General features: G+C 38.7%; 1 protein-coding gene across 1 annotated transcript in view; it reads right to left on the bottom strand.

The window, feature by feature from the left end:
* The window catches only part of gabbr2 (gamma-aminobutyric acid (GABA) B receptor, 2), a 196,123-nt gene that overhangs the window by 88,137 nt on the left and 90,933 nt on the right, over positions 1–17,053 (bottom strand). The window contains exons 4-7 of the mRNA XM_006787722.2: positions 10,294–10,395; positions 5,264–5,329; positions 4,757–4,945; positions 3,227–3,469 (exon numbers count right to left, since the gene is read on the bottom strand). Of these exons, the coding sequence (XP_006787785.1) occupies positions 3,227–3,469; positions 4,757–4,945; positions 5,264–5,329; positions 10,294–10,395 (600 nt within the window). The remainder of the gene's footprint in view (positions 1–3,226; positions 3,470–4,756; positions 4,946–5,263; positions 5,330–10,293; positions 10,396–17,053) is intronic.

Raw genomic sequence — 17,053 nt, 5'->3', positions numbered from 1 at the left:
TGATCAGCAGGCCGGACTAGGTCTGCACTGAGAGAGATGAGAGCAGAGGGATGAGAAATAATAAATTGCATATAGTCCTACAACACACATACCCCCTGGGACATCAGTCACAAAGGAGCCTGTGCTGAATTTCACTAAGGCTATTTTCTCTTCTTTTATTTCTTTCTTTAGCATTCTCTCAGCAACTATACTGTCCTGTGAATCTTTAATCTGGACTTTATTGATGTTTATGAGCAAAATGCTGAGCATTTACTAACTAATGCACCTCTGCAATTTCCAACATAGTCCATTCTTTTTTAATCCTCAATTGCAGTTTAACCCAGTTATGAATATGATATAATAGGAGTAATGTGCTGCTGAGTGAGGCCCTGCATGCCTACCGGCTGTCTAGGCTGAGAGCAGTGTGGCATCCTCTAATAATTGAGTGGCCTTTACAAGGGAACAGGAGATATCCTGTAACAGCTCAATAGGAAGCAAGCGCGAGCACACTCACGCATCCGAGCACACACATACGGTATACACGCTGCTTGCAGCTAGCATAGCCACCAGGATCAATCCTGAATGCAGTGGAGTGTTTCTGCAGCACCAAATGACATCACTTTAGGAGAAACAAGGAGAACAAACATAGCAGTGTTGTATTACCTCTGTGCGCTGCTCTGACATTCTACACAGTTTATGTGCATGATAACTTATACGTTTGGCTCAATTTTCCAGTCACAGTTGAAGTTTTTAATACTATCAGAAAGAACAATATGATTTTATTGTGTAAGCCATCACATGCCAAACAGCCCATCTAATTATCGTCTACCTACTTCACAGGTATAACTTATAAGTATCAGTATCATAACACATTTTTAGAACATGAGCACAACAAAGTTATAAGAGGTCGGAAATATGAAGGAACCTAGTCAAATCTCAACCTAGTGAATCTGTGGCCAAACAGAGTGAATATCAGTCATTCCCAGTGTTGGTCAAGTTACTTGAAAAAAGTAATCAGTAACTAATTACTGATTACTTCCCCCCCCAAAGTAATCCCATTACTTTACTGATTACTTATTTTCAAAAGTAATTAATTACTTAGTTACTTAGTTACTTTTTAAAACCACGATTTACAAACTGAATAGGTGATAAAGCGATAGATCTTTCGCTATCTTTCAGCGATAGATCTTTCAGCCCTTACATTTTGTATGATGGATTATGTACTTTTTCTACATAATCCATCATACAAAATGTAATCAAATGGGAAAGTCTCTTTTTTTTTTAACTTGTTTTATCAGTTTTAATCTTTTAACTTTATGCATCAAGCAAAAATTTAATTATATGCAACATTCTCTGACTGGAAGAAATTTGTTTAATATTTAAACCTATTTTCTGCACATTCCTGCACATAAAATATTTTTTTTGTGTGTGTGTTTACACTCACTCTTTCAAATAGATGCAAGTAAAACACAGCAGAAAATAAATAAAGTCAAAGACTCAGCGGTCCTCTTGCTCTATTTTCACCTGTAAAGCAGGAGTAGAGTAGGCGGAGGTTTACCCTGGTGCAGGTGTGCCACAGCGGTCAGTGGAAGAATCCGCGAGTTTCTCTGTGAATTTCCCATTATGTCGTAGCGCACTCGATGCTTGCTTGGAGGTTTAGGGGTTTTTTTTCGCTGTAAAAAGAATTTTTCTTCCCACGCACAACGGACGCTAATGTTTTTGTCACTTTTTATGGAATCAAACTCAAAGTAAGGTCAGTACTTCCACGCTTTAAACGCTGCACGCTCATACTCTCTCCCGCACTCGATATATTATCCATTGTTGCTCTGCACACAGCTGTTGTCACGAACGTCGCACTTGCTTATGTCACTGTCATGAGACATTCTCGCAAAAAAATCACGGTTTTAGTAACGCAGCGTTCCTACGGGAAAGTAACGGTAATCTAATTACCGTTTTTGCAATAGTAATCCCTTACTTTACTGGTTACTAGAAAAAAGTAATCGGATTACAGTAACGCGTTACTGCCCATCGCTGGTCATTCCTATAACTGTTTTTTATTGTAACATACAGTTGCTGTAATTAGTTTACTGTATTGTGTGACCATTAGAGGAAAGGTATTTGTTTCCTAATAATGTTTGCAGATGTAAATGCTCTATTTCTTAAAATAACAAATACACAGTAAATACAACACTCACTTTGATTAAATCACTCTGTCAAATGTAGCCATACATATGTTTGTTATAAAGAAGTATCAGAGTCCACTGGCACTCTGGCAAGTTATTTAAACATTTTGACCATGTATTGACATTTTGCATTCTTGTGACCACTATACATGTAACACCAACTTGTCCACTTGAAGATGTGACATTGTAGAGTAGTGATTAAGGACTGAATCATAAAAGCCTAGAAATCGGCTGGTAAACAAAAGTCACAAGGAAAACATGTGTATTATCTAACCGGTTGGTGAGTAGTTGCTGGAAGTTGAGGCCAATCACTGAGAAATGAGTTGCCTAAGCCCCAGTCACGACCATCTAGCAACGTCAGGCAGTTAGGGAAAAATGTGCATCCTCCAACAGGCTGGCAAAAACCTTGTTTCGGTTGCTTTGATCACCAACAGATTTTCACAGCCACCTGCAGTTTGCATGGACGACACCGACGTGTCTGCAAATACTCATCAGCTCCTCTCTGAGCGGCAGTGAAACTGAAAATTGCGACACAAACTGGAGACAGAGGTCATATGCCTGCAGAGTAAAAGTCACACCTTTTGAAAGGTGTTGGCTGCAGTGCTGAAGCACAGCTTTTAATTTGAAAGGGAACATTCTTTATTTCCAGTTTGTGTTGCACCTTTTCGAGATTTACCACCACTTAGCTAGTAGTCAGACAAGTTGGCATTTTTTATTCAAATTATGGGTGACCATGACGATCTGCTGGCTACTAAAATAATCAAAAGGAAGTTTCTGGTGCAGCACCCTCTTTGCACATGATTTTCACCATCAAACTGCACTTTATACATAAAGTCTTCCTACTTGTCCACTGGTCTTAACCAGTATTAGGGAGAACTTTTTGCCTAAACACAGTGCATTGAATTTCGGTGTCTTTGTGTTTGTCAGTTTGTCTGATGGTGCTAGCTTCACCATATGAAAGTGAGTCAAGTAAAAGAAATCAATTTCACCTCTAAACATGTCAGACTATCATTGCTATGTGCTATAGATTCACAAACTAAACAACAGCCCGCTTCCTAACTTACCGTAACACCAAAGAAGTTGGTTTCATTCATGACGTCCAGCACCATTTTTCCTACTTCACGGTCGTCCACGGTGAAGTTGTGGTACATGTTTTGCCGTTGTTTTATCCGCAGCAGTTCCATCACTCTCGTCAACGTTTTGGCAATGACCCAGATCCCATCGTAAGCGAAACCATGAAACTTGCTTGCCTCCACACCTTTCTGCTGAAGTTCTCTGCTATACTCCCTCTCGTACTCCTTAGGGGTCTGGAAGGAGGGTAAGAGAGAGGACATTAAACAGAGAAAGTGTCCTTCTCCTAACTTTATAGGATTTTATTTCTTTTCTGTGGAAAAACACTGTTCTGTTAATTCAAAATCATTGGAACAGTTGTAGTGTGGCCCAAAGTAAATGATTCATTTGCCACACAAATTACGATACAAAATGAATTGGAAATAAGAGCATGTGACAAGATTTTACCTTATTACCTTCATGTTTAGCTTATTTGAATTGCACAGTAATGCCTGTACATAATGTGTCAGCAAATTCTTTAGCTGGAACAAAGTGATCACATGAGGAAGTTGCTCAAGTTTAGACAACACCTACATGTATTGTTTTAACCCACTACAAGATCGTTAATCAACTTGTCCATCTTTGTCAGCATAATCGATAACGTCGACTATAAAAATTAGACGATGCGGAATTTTATTGTTAAACGTCATATACTAATATTTCGGTTTTTTAAAATTTGTTTTTGTAACTGCAATAAACTACAGAAAGCTATGGGGGCAGTATCACTTATATCGTCTGCCAAAACTGCACTCAGTATTAAAGAGGGAGAATATGGCGCCCACGGCAAAACAGGAGGATGATAAAAATAGGGAAACAGAGATTTTAAAAAATGTCAAAGCATTTTACAGAAAGTTAAATGCACACTGTGGAAAGCTGAGCTTTCCTTTCACGACAGCACTACTGCAGTGCACGAGCATTTAAAATGCTGGCACCTTGTAGCTGTGACGTCAAATTCCATCTAACATTATCAATAATTCATTATTTATATAATTAGTTAAATAGTTTAATTGGCATTGAACACTACCTGAGAAACTGCAAGTAACAGTCATTTCTAATGTTTATTTAATTTTTATTCTGACCATCCTGAGAAATATTAAAAATAGGTTTGATTATGTTCAAATTCATATGTTTACTGGGTCATTATTTTTTAATTTCCTGAGGGACGAGACAACAGGTTGATATTCACAGGTGGGCAGACTTGAGCAGGTGACGTAATGGAGTCTAGAACAGGAAGTTTGCCCACAGGAAGTGGAGATAAGAGTTATTAAAAATAATCATAATGAAAAATTAGTTGCTGCCCTACTTTAACAAGCTACAATCAAACTTTATTTTTAAAAAAATTTAACTTGACTTAAAAAACTTCACTAAGCTTTAAGAATGAAGACCTTCAGACTAAAAATTTTCTATTTACCTCACGTTTTTAAGTATACAGTATAAAATTACCTTCTGCACATCAGAGTGTATTTGAGATGTATGTCACTCACCCTGCCAGAGATGCCCTTGATTTGCCGAGGGCTGAGCGGCTCAAAGTCCACGCTAATGTATCCCTCCATGGCAGTGAGAAGCTTCTTGGTGGTGCAGTTGGTGTTGTTGGCCTGTTCCCACCAGTTGCCCTGATACCAGCCAGGGATAATCCACTGATATTTACTCCCAAACATGTTCAGGTTATACGCCTGGGTTGGGCACAATAATCAGAGGTTGGAACAATGGAAAATCAGGGAGATTCAGATTAACAACTAATCTTCTTGTTGTTCTTAAAAGAAAGGAAAATGACACTTTGAAATCCAACCATCTAAAGTCCAAATTCTGTGCATCTAATGATATATTTAATTACGCCTTATTGAAACAGGATTTAAAAAAAAGCATGTCAGTTTTGTACATAATTATGACACAATGCATTTTACTAATAGCGCCAACTGTGTATACGACAATTTCTATCATTTAAAATAAAATGCCAAGACAACAGAAGGCAACATCATAAAGAAACTTACACAGCAGAAGACTCTGGAGGCCAGGTTCTCATCAAACTGGCCAATGATGATCCTCACATCATTGTCCTAAAAAAAAATACGTATTTACTTAAATGGAAACATTTAACTTTATTCAAACAGAGAAAGAAATCAGGATTATGCTGCACAATCTCAATTTACAATCCTAATGTAATCGTGCAAGCTTTTTATTGTGATCTTTTGACTCCCTGGCTTTAATGGTGAAAAGCTGTCACAGCTGTCTTTTGGTGAAACTGCATGGGTCTATATGCTATGGGATTAGTTTTGCTGTGTGTGAGTCGACCGTAACGCCAAACAGTTAACAAACACACAGAATCAGAGATGTTGTATTTACTTTACTGTACATACTCATTACTATGTGTAATCCTCTAATCCGTAGCTACAAGGGATGTGGGACCTGAGTCACAAACCAGTTGTTGAGAGGCTAAGGCATTACCAAATTGCGAAGTCCTTCTATTAGAACGGAGACAATGTCAGCAGGCAGAACTGCTTGCAAACCAGGCTGAACTTGCTTGAGTATTCGAGGCACATGGCCTGGTAATTGTCTCTGTAAATAATTCAGAGTCCCCGGGTGGAAATTCAGCATGTTTCATGGTGGGGAAAAAAGATCAGGCTCTGCCATTTAGTGAGCATAGACATATGTGTAGTCCTAAACACAAGCACAGACCTACATGCAATCACACTGTGTGTCCACAGACAGTAGAACTAAACTAAACTCACCCCTAAAAATACACACACATAAAATTGTCCCAAACTTAACCAAATAAGATTGATATAGGTTAACTCAGTGTATATAACTTGTACAAAAACACAATTAACTGAGTTTTAATCTCATGATTTTGGCACAATATTTGACATGTGTGCTCCATCAATAGCAAATTGAGTGTTCCCTTTATACCGTGCAGCTTGAAGTTTCCTGGACTAGTCTGGATGAGTAACAATAAGTTAAAAGATATATAACAAATGTCTGGCACAGCAGAAAGCAAAGAGTTTGTCCCTTAAAGCTGATCATCATCCTTTGTTTGGGTATACAAACAAAAGCTGCGGTATAATAAATGCATGAAGGCCAAGAAAAACAAGGGTAGCTAATGTGAACCATCCAATATCAACTAAGAACTCCACAAGCGAGCCTGTGCAGTCTGTGCATTCATTCAGGTCGCAAAGGCGCACTGAAATCACCAACGCAAATGTTTTTCATTTGGGCAAAGACAGGTACCCAATAAACACTATAAGTAATGAGGGCTTCATGAAAATGGTCCACTTACTGGACAAAAGATCTTCTCCCTTCATTCAATTGTTTTGGATTATTTTGTACTGTACGCAAAACGGCGAAAAGAGATTGGTCGCTACAAGTTTTGTTAAGATCCACAAATTCACAGGTGCAAGGAATAGAGTGAAAAACGATATTTTGCTTATAGAATATTCACTTATTCCAGGTGAAAAAACGCCTCATTTGTCTGCAGAGATGAAGCATTTTTTCAAATTTGTTTTCTACGTTTGCACTGAGCTTAGGTGAAGAAAGAGGACCAATTTTATTTCACATTCATACAAATCATGGGAAATGATAGGAAAGCATTCTGCTTGGACGGCAATGGATAATAAATAATCGGGATATAAATATTGATCAAAACTATCATAATTGTCATTTTAAGCAATCTTATGCAGGCCCAAATGATAGGAATCAATTATGTTATTGAAAATTAAACTGAATGGAAGGACAACTGTGTTAGTAACAGTTACCTTGTAATAACAGGATCTCATTTCTTAGCAAAATATACTTGAACACTGAATGTGGGTAGCAACTACTGCTTATAGCAGCAGTCCCTAACCCCCGGGCCTCGGACCGGTACTGGTCCGTGAGTCGTTTGGTACCGGGCCGCGAGAGTTGAGGCTCAGGTGTAAAATGTATGGTTTTCAAGGTTTTTATCGGTTTTCAGCGTTATTTTGTTATTGTTTTTATCGTTAACTCGGTTTTCCTGGGTCTTTTCACGTGTGTTATGAATAAATCTTCTTTTTTTCGGTACCGGTACTAGTTTTATTTTGTTGTATTTATGCATGACACCTTAAAAGCCGGTCCGTGAAAATATTGTCGGGCATAAACTGGTCCGTGGCGCAAAAAAGGTTGGGGACCGCTGGCTTATAGCACATAAGCAGTTCTGAAATGTATCCCTCTAATAAAGGCTGGGTATAGAAGCTCTAAATGGCAAAGAATTGTATATCAGTACCTTTCAAGAAATATGTATGAACATGTTTTATAGTCTGGGTTAAAGTGTAATGTAGAATGTGACTAACGCGAGCTATATTTTCACACACACAACCTGTGTTATACTGCCATTGCCCTGGGAACCAACAAATACAGTTCATTAAGTCACCCCTCAGGCAGTCCCTACCATATGTCATGCATTCCAAGATCAGAAGGGGCGGCCAGTCACTGAAATTTACCTCCATGACCCTGAGGCTAAGATAGATAGAAAGATAAATAGATAGATAGAGTGTGTGTGTGTGAGAGAGAGAGAGCGAGAGAGAAACACACACACGTGCCGGCAGCTACTCGATAACACTGTTCTTCCCTGAAGAAAAGGCACTTAACCCAAATGACTCCAACTATGGCCGTGGGCCACAGCCTCAGTATAAATTCTAGCCTCCCTGGCAACAACATGAAAACGCTGTGTAGTTGTGGGCAAGGGCATGAGTGAGTGTATTGTGTTGTGTTGCACTGCAGATGGACTGGGGCACTACAAAGCCCCAAATTACCCTCATTGCTTAAGCTTTTATATAACTGCTACCATAATAGTTCTGACACAGGGTATAGTGTTAAGGGCAGTCTTGACTGCTTTATCTGTGACAGGGTTGTTCGTAACTTTACAGCAGTCATTTGTCTCTGATAACCGTTTGAGTAATATTGTAACTCGTAATCCCAATCAGGCACTTTTAAGGCTTATTAGGCACCGCACACACATATAAACACTGTACTAATGATGGTCTTTTATGAGCTAGTGGGAGATGTGATTTGTGTACTGGGCTACGTGTTGTTGCTATTACTAAAACCGTACCCCCATCTGTTTGATTACTGTGCAGCGCGTGTGTGGTGTGCAGATATGATGAAATATAAACTCTTGCAGGGATGTGTCTGATCACTAATTCACTCAAGGTGAACACAAGGCTATCGTTTGAAGTTTTGGCACTAATAACTGAACAACAATTATCAGCGTGAGGGTTTCAAAATAAAAGTCTTTAAAATGGAATGTGAAGAGTTTCGATCCCTGCAGCAGGATGTTCTTTTTGCAGCTCTGTGCCGTTTGGGGATGTGGGCCAACAGAGGTGCGTCATCAGTTTCATGAGTATCAATAAGAGGCCTTACAAAATAGGCAAACTTATAATTACACTATCAGTGTGAGCCATTCATCTTGAGCTGATCCACAGTGTCTATGGAGCCAAATGTTAGTTTATATTTGCTACACAAGTTGTATTATTACAGTATAAGTTGCACAACACTGAGCAAACAGGTGAAAGAGGTTTGAGATTAGGTTGCTTCTAGTTTATTGTTGAGAAGTGGTGCCGTCGTGTTAGTTTTAGGTTAAACAGAATTTTGAATACAAGGTTTGGCTGTGAGTTTGTTGGTTTTAAAGCCACTAAGTCCAAGCCAGATGTCTGAGTTTTAGATCACAATCATTTTATGACCTGACAAAATTAATATCAATAAAAATGTCATTAAAACAATGACAAAAAACCCCCTGCTGCCTTAATGAGACAAAAAAGTAAAGTGTAACGAAAAATGAACCATCCCTCGGTGTGTCTCATACTTGAGAGGGAAGAGTTCTGAATGTACGATAAATAATTAAGGCATAATAAATAATAAATTTGTTTGGTCTTCATTTAGATTTCAGGACATTTTTTCTCATGTGGCTTTTTTATTGGATGCAAGCTGCCTAAACTGGCTCTCTGTCACCAAAAATAAAAAAGCTCTTGGAGGTCCTAGTTTGTGTTCAAACTAAAGATTACTAAAATTAGAAGTGCTATGTATGCGTGTCTGCCTTTGTTTTCTGATGCTGTTTTTGTCAGCCTGTCCAGCAATAAATGGGGAACTTGGGACAGAGAACGAGGGATAAAGATTAAAAAAAAAAAAAAAAAAGCGACTGAGAGGGTTGTTACAATGCCCAGCAGCAGCGAAGCCTGTCTCCTTTTTGAATATTTCAAAAAGAATATCGCGGATGTGAGTGCTCTATTTGTGGATCACAAAGTGACGCCATGGGCCTTTACCATCACATGGATTGTCACATTACCAACAGTGTCCCGTGAAAAAACCAATAAAAATAAAGAAATAAAATTCCAGCCTTGACAATGAAATCTGTGTCACCCTCTTCCCCCATCCTATTATGTAGCTGTTGGGGAGACAGAAAACTATTGTTGTGTGATGAGCGGGAAAAAGACCCATTAGAGTGTAAGAACCCCCCCATCCACCCAATCCAATTGTTCCGTAAAGATTTCAGCGCTGTGGATTGCATATTTAGAGTTGATCAAGGAAGGGTGATGTCAGCTTAAAATGTCAGCACTTATGATACAGATTTACACATATATTTTAGGAACGACGGCTTATCTTACTGTTCCTTCTTCGTTCCTCTCTCTCATCATCTCATGTTTCTTTCAACCTGCTCCATCTTGTATACGTCATATATTCCACCAACATATCAGTGGGGGGAAAAAAGTATTACTCCCCTCCACTCTCTTCACTTCTATCGATTTTATGCATCCTTTTTTTAAAATTTTGCAAAATTTGTATGCAAAAAAACCTTGTATGCATGTGTTTGTATGTATATGGTTAAATGGCCACTGTCAAGACAGAGGGAGACATCCACTTGATAAAATACTAAAGGGTTTACTTTACACAGTATGAAAAATTGTAGCTAATATGAAAACCTAATGGGTATTTTGTCATTTTGTTTTAACTGGGAATTCTACAGGTTGAACTGGCCTTGGATCATTTCCTTAAGTTTCTAAGTTGCTTCACCTACCTTCAGCTTTTTGACATTGCCACAGGGATCATTGGAGAAACTCTCTGTGTCTGCAATCTCAATGTTTGCTTTCTCCAGCTCATTTGTGAGATCGTTCCTCACCTGCAAAACAGAAAGACAGAATACACGAATGTTGTTGAGAAATTACAAAAAGATTTCCAAAAAAGTTGGGACACTGTGTAAAATGTAAATAAAACCAGAATGCAATGATTTCCAAATGCCATAAACCCATATTTTATTCACAGTAGAACAAAGCAAACATATCAAATGATTAAACTGAGAAAATGTATCATTTTAGGAAAAAAATGAATCTGATGACAGCCATACATCTTTAACAAATTGGGACAAGGCAACAAAAAGCTGGAAAAGTAAGTGGTAGTAAAATGAAACAGCTGGAGGAACATTTTGTAACTAATTAGGTTATTTGACAATGGGTCAGAAACATGACTGGGTATAACCAAAGGGCATCTTAGAGAGGCAGAGTTTCTCAGAAGTAAAGATGGGCAGAGGTTCCCCATTCCGCAAAAACTGTGGAACAACTTTGTGTTCCTCAGCATACATAATATCATCCAAAGAGTCTGAGAATCTGTAGAAAACCCTGTGCACGAGGGGCAAGGCAAAACAGGCATGATTCTGTTGTGCAAATCACTGAATAGGCTCAGGAAGAGCAAGAACATTTGTCTGTCACACTTCACTCTGCTATCCACAAATGCAGGTTAAAGGTCTACCGTGCAAAGAAGAAGCTACATGTGAGCAAGAACCAGAGAAACACTGCTATCTACTCTGGGCCAAAGCTCAGTTAAAATGGACTGAGACAAAGTAAAAAAAACTGTTCCGAGGTCAGATGAGTTAAAATTTAAAATTCTTCTCAGAAAACGCACCATTCTCATCTGACTTGTTAGCCATGTTCAGTGTCAAAAGCCTGCATCTCGGATCATATGAGGGCATATCAGTGCAGCTTCATATTAACAGCTTGCACATCTGACAATGCTGAAAGATGTAGTAGAAAAGTTGTGTCTACTGTAGAAGAATGTAAGTGTGGTCAGAAGTTCAATAAGTTATACATGCTCATAAAATACCAGCCAGCATGACAATTGCAGTCAAACGTGCAAAGGTGCTTTTATTAAGTATCCTACCAGAGTTTATTTGAGACAATGTTACCATTTACACACTGCACATGTAATTACATAGTGTAGTGTAATAAACTACACACAACAGTGTAATAACTTAAATCACATAGCCTTTAGGAAACAAATACTGTGGTACTATGACGGAGCAGCTATTAAAAATATGGAAAAAGGGAGGAAATGCAGTTTTATAAAGCATATTAAACATTAGATTCATTAAATCATGTATGCATAAATCACAGAGAGAAAATCAATCATTTAGCTCAATGCTGTGATAGATGCAAATAAAAACTGAATGTGTGAATATATTTCTGCTGGCTTAAAGCAGATGAAATCATGTTGCAATATACATATAGTATTCTGTACACAGCATTATAAAGCAATAAAGTGAGATGGATGCAGGCCATCTAATGTTCTGAAATGGTGCATGCATATTCTACCATGAACTGTGAATGAAAAGACAGAAAGACAAGCAGCTTGTCAGTTTAGCATGGCGGACACATACATCAAATCTGTCATCCTCCTGATTTGCCTCAGCCCGTTCAATGAGGAGTTGTAATTTTCGCAATATACCGAGCGTGCATTTGTCACAGCGATATGAGTTTGTTTTTCGCTAAATAAGACACAAAAGAACAAATGTACACTTCAAATAATCTTCGCTGGTTATCCAGGGCTTGACAAAAAGTAGACAAATGTGCAGTGCTGTAGATGTATCTGCAGCAGCTGTATGTCTGCTGTGATGTATTGAGCCAGTAGAATGGTGGGTAATTCAATCTGAGAAGATGGAGAATGGAGCAGGTACCCCACTGGGATGGCAAGCTTGAGGTGTTTTATCATACCGCCTCTCACTTTTTCTCGGCCATCGCATACACACATGCTACGAGTCGGCCCTCTTGCTTCCCTCCTTTAATCCACGATTTTAGAATAGCCCTTTTTCACAGCTGACATTTTGACTTCTCATAGCAGGAAAACCACAGGTCTGACTAATACCATTAATAATGGCTCTGTTCCAGTAAGGCAACACACTGAGACATCACGACAACACCATTGCTCTGACATGGAATGCAGTTGTACCTACGTCGAAAAAGTCAAAATATTGTATAAAGTCCTGTGGTGTTCATGCTGGATTTCACTGATGACAACATCTGATGTCCACGGGCCATGCCCCGCAGCCATCAGTGTCTCCACCCCAACCCAAGAGCCATGTTGACATGTCAGAGAGTTGGCAGTGACAACATATAACAGCTAACAGAAGTCCTGTGTGTTTCCTCTTACTGTGCTTTAATATGTTCATCCCGTAATTATGTGTTCTAAATTGCTTCAACTACATGGTGGTTATATTCACATTTCTATACCAAAGTCTCCTTACAGAGTCACCTTGAATTGACTTATAATAATACTTGGAGACTGTACTGTAGTGTTTCAAAGATTCAGTTGAGTATTTGGATAAAAATCATAATCTTTGCTATTTTGCAAGATGAACTGTGAAGTATCCAGGGCTATACGCCCAGCTCAGATTTAGCAAAATGCTGCAAAACTGAGCAGATAGTGTTTCATAGAATAAATTGATAATACCTCAAAGCATACTGCAAAAAAAAAAAAAAAAAGAACCCACGAGTTTCTCAGGGCAAAGAAAAGGGATGTGGTCCAGTCAGTGACCTGACCTCATCCCAACAGAGCAGCTTTTCAGATTTTCAAATACAAGAGTGAAAAAAGCAGGTGGTGGCTGGAGTAAAGTATTACAGTAAAGTATTACAGTAAAAACAATTTTTATACTGAAAACTTTGTCTGACCAAGTCTGGCAAGTACTCTTGAGCCTCTGAAAATGGGGTACTATGTGTAAAAATTGCTGTAATTCCTAAACAATGCAATACTTTCACTAAAAGCTGAAAAGTCGGCACTTCAATCACAAATTGATTGTATGAATGGTGTGGTGGAGGAGACAGGCTCAATTACAAAAATTGTATATTTCTCCAAATATTTATGGACCTAACTGTAGATGGGACATAAATAAATAAATAAAAACTGTGGAAAAATTAGTGAAAAGTTGGTATTTCTTCTCAAAATACCAATTTTAGCGTGCATAGCACCGGCCAATCATCAGCCCGTTAGTTCAAAGTGGCGTCAGGATTTGAACCGTAACAGCTACTGCAGCACTATCAGTATCATTGATTGCTATTGATACTCCTGTGAAAATTTGTCAGCTGCAGCTTAAAATTAGTCATTACAACAGTTTTGTGCTATCAACTAAGATTTCTGAATTCTAAAAATCAATAACTCTGAACAACCTCAACTTTATTTCCCTCATGTCTCCAAATGTCTGCTTTCATAATCGCCTTCTCCCCTGGTACCCCCCAGAGGAAGCTCTAAATCACTCTGTACATCACTCACTGCTGTACAAACATTCCCTCCAATGTACTGCTCGCTGAGCTGAAACAACAGGGAGGCCGATGTGAATCAATACAACCAAGTTTTGCTCTTGAGTAACAACTGGCTTGGTGGTCTGGACGAGGTACAATGTCCCGTTGTGTTGTGTTGCGCTGAGTGTTGATCCTAAAGGATAAAAGGAAACTAACTTCAGTGTGAAAAGGGACGGCAGCTGGTTAGCCTGTTGTTTGTAAAAGGTGTGTGGGTCGAACACATGGGTTTCTGGGAAAATATATACCAACCACTCACACGCAAGACATGGAGAGTTGCACAAAATTTCTGCTGTACTACAAAATACACTCACAAAGAGCACAGAGGCTAACAGACAAAGCCATTGACTTGCAGGAGCAAAACCCTTGTCACAAAAGGATTTTATTGGTTTGATTTTGTGTTTCTTCCACCGAGATGGAAAAGAAAAAATGCATCCGTATTCTGCTGGACTCACTCGGTTAGACAGAGCGAGAGAGACGGAGGGGACAGATGGATTGAAAGCTGGTAGGAGGGGGAAAAGTGAGCAGCTTTCCTGCGTAACAAAAGCATCCACCATTGTTTGGGGCAGCCTGGGAATCCCCGACAGCAAATGCAGAAGAGAAATAATCCTATTGCACTTGTGAGCATGCGTCCACGCACACAAACACGCACATTATTTAAAAGAAGAGTGTCACGTGCACCCAGTGCATGTAAAATACTAGAATTCAGAAAGCACACTGATTGATTGAATCTTTATTTTGAACATGTTAAAAAAGTACAACAACATAGAATTAAAAAGAGACAAACAAACACAGCAAAACAAAAGGAAAACGAGCAACCACAACTACAAATAACTTTCATGTTCAAAAAGGAGCAGGAAGAAGCATAAGCTTATTTAATCCCACCCCCTTTTCCACTATCTAGTAATCAATAGACTGCAGAAATACCTCTACATTAACACAATACTAATATGTGCATCATGTATATATGAACAGAAACTATATCAAAATGACTGTGGGAGATGAGGATGTTGAGAAAATCCATGGTACGCTTTCTGGTGGGCATATGACATAATTATTTATCATCAAAAGGAAATATATATTTTAATCAGCTGAAGATTAAAAACATACGGTGAACCACTGTGTTTCAGAAACGGTCAAGCCTCCTTGTTTGGCAACGTCAACAACAGCTTTGATTTTCTTTGTATGATGTCATTCTATGCTGGTTCACTGTCCCAGCATCACCAAGCTTCACCTGGCAGCCAGCTACTCTTAACACTGACCCGTAGGTTTATCTTGGGAATTAATTTTCCACTCTATGACGCCAAGCTGTTCGGGACCAAAATCACATGTTGAGTCATTGAGTCATTTGATGCAAAGAAAAGCATATCTCTTGTCTATTCAGTTGTGGGACAAACAGGCTATGCCAGTGAATCGTCTGAGACATAAGTCATCATCAATGATAATCCCCAATGCTATTCCCAAACCCTAATTGTGCTTTGGAAACAACATTTCTAGGAATACTGTTTATGGGATGTAACATAATGGAACAGGAACTGAGTGAGAGTGGATGCTAGGATGGTAACGTATAGAGTTATCAGTCTTCATAGTTTATTTAAACGTTTAAGCTCTGAGGAGTGCAGACAGAGGACAGAGTCGTAATCCTGCTCTCAGTCAGGTCTGTCATCTGACTGACAGGTGATTGCTGCTCCTGTTCTGAGTGAGCCCTGTTTGTCTGGCAGTCTCAATAATGTTGATTGCTCTGTGTGTGTGTGTGTGTGTGTGTGTGTGTGTGTGTAGTGTAGATTGTCATCTTCATTCCCAAATACCTACATTAGCTGTTATTCTTTGTTACTCTGTTATTCTTATTTCTCAATACAATAAGCCACAAACCATTACAGAAAATCAGTGTTCATCCATAAAGTCGATATGCATGTGTGTGTGTGTGTGTGTGTGTGTGTGTGTGTGTGTGTGTGTGTGTGTGTGTGTGTGTGTGTGTTACACCGGTGCCTAAAAATAGCAGTGATGAGCTCGCTTTTGCTTACAGGTTACACTCTCAGGGGACACCATACTGTATGTTTGCTGCCTGTGATGTGCAAGCCACTGACTAAATCTGTAACAAGTGTTACATAACATTAACCTTGTGAGCAGTCTCCCAGGGAAAGCACACTGTAGGTCAGCAGGGGGACGGAGTATGTCACAGGGTGATGAATGCTGGGGTAGAGGTGATGGAAATTAAAATAATGTCAGTAGTATACTCATTACATAGATGCAAATGCCTCTGTACACACATGCATCATTTATGGTACATTCAGTACCGTAGAATACTTCTAGGTATTCAATTTGGCTCTGAATCCAACTTTAATAGATCACAAAGAAATTGTGTTTTTGCATATTTCTTTGCAAGGGCTAAGATTTAAAAAAAAAATTAAAAACCTGCTCAAAAACCACAAAATCAGCTTGCAAAGGTATGAAACTTTCTTAAAGTGAAAAATACGTGTTTTTTTCCTTTAGGAGAGTTCTTAGAATTTCTCATTATATTTGTTAAATGTGAAGAATTAATTAAATCTTAAAAAAAAAAAAAAAAAGTATTTTCACAAGAAATATTTCTGACTAGTTCTGCCCACTCTTGTGCTGATTCTGTCTATTTGTGTATTGGTGTATTTGTATATTTTCACATTCAAGAAGTGGGAGGACACTGGCTTTCTGTGTTTTTAGATCCTAGGAAAGAAATGTTTAAACTGACAAGTGACACTAAAACAATTGTGAAGGTTAAGAGTATAACATATGAACTTCATATAATTTATTTGAAGTTCATAAAATTCATATAAAAATGTTTATGAATTAATAAAAACTTCCAAATGTAAAACTGGAATAGTGTTATTAGTAGGTAAAAATGACATTTTTACTATTAATGTCTGTTTTCCTGCATTATTCAAATAACATTTACTTCTATATCTCTTCTTTTTCTGGTAGCGAGCTGGAGTAATTTCTCGATGAACCAAAGAACAGTAAGCTCTGAACTCGACAGAGGATTGTGTGAATCATAAAGTACGGAAGCAATGCTTGCATATTTGTAAATCGGGATTAGAGGCCAATCTCGTGGCAGGTTGATTGAATCGTGCCGTCTGTCTTGCACCCGTCCTAAGCTCCTTGGTGCTTTCAGGAGGGGAGCGATAAAGGGATTTGGTCTCTCTGAGATTTGCAGTGAGACTTCTTATACACACCCCCACTTCC

This window comes from Neolamprologus brichardi, chromosome 22 (genome assembly GCF_056152115.1).
Source record: "Neolamprologus brichardi isolate AB-2024 chromosome 22, ASM5615211v1, whole genome shotgun sequence".
In the NCBI taxonomy this organism is placed as follows: domain Eukaryota; kingdom Metazoa; phylum Chordata; class Actinopteri; order Cichliformes; family Cichlidae; genus Neolamprologus; species Neolamprologus brichardi.
Note: the sequence above shows the minus strand (reverse complement) of the source record. Positions and strands in the feature narration are given on the sequence as shown.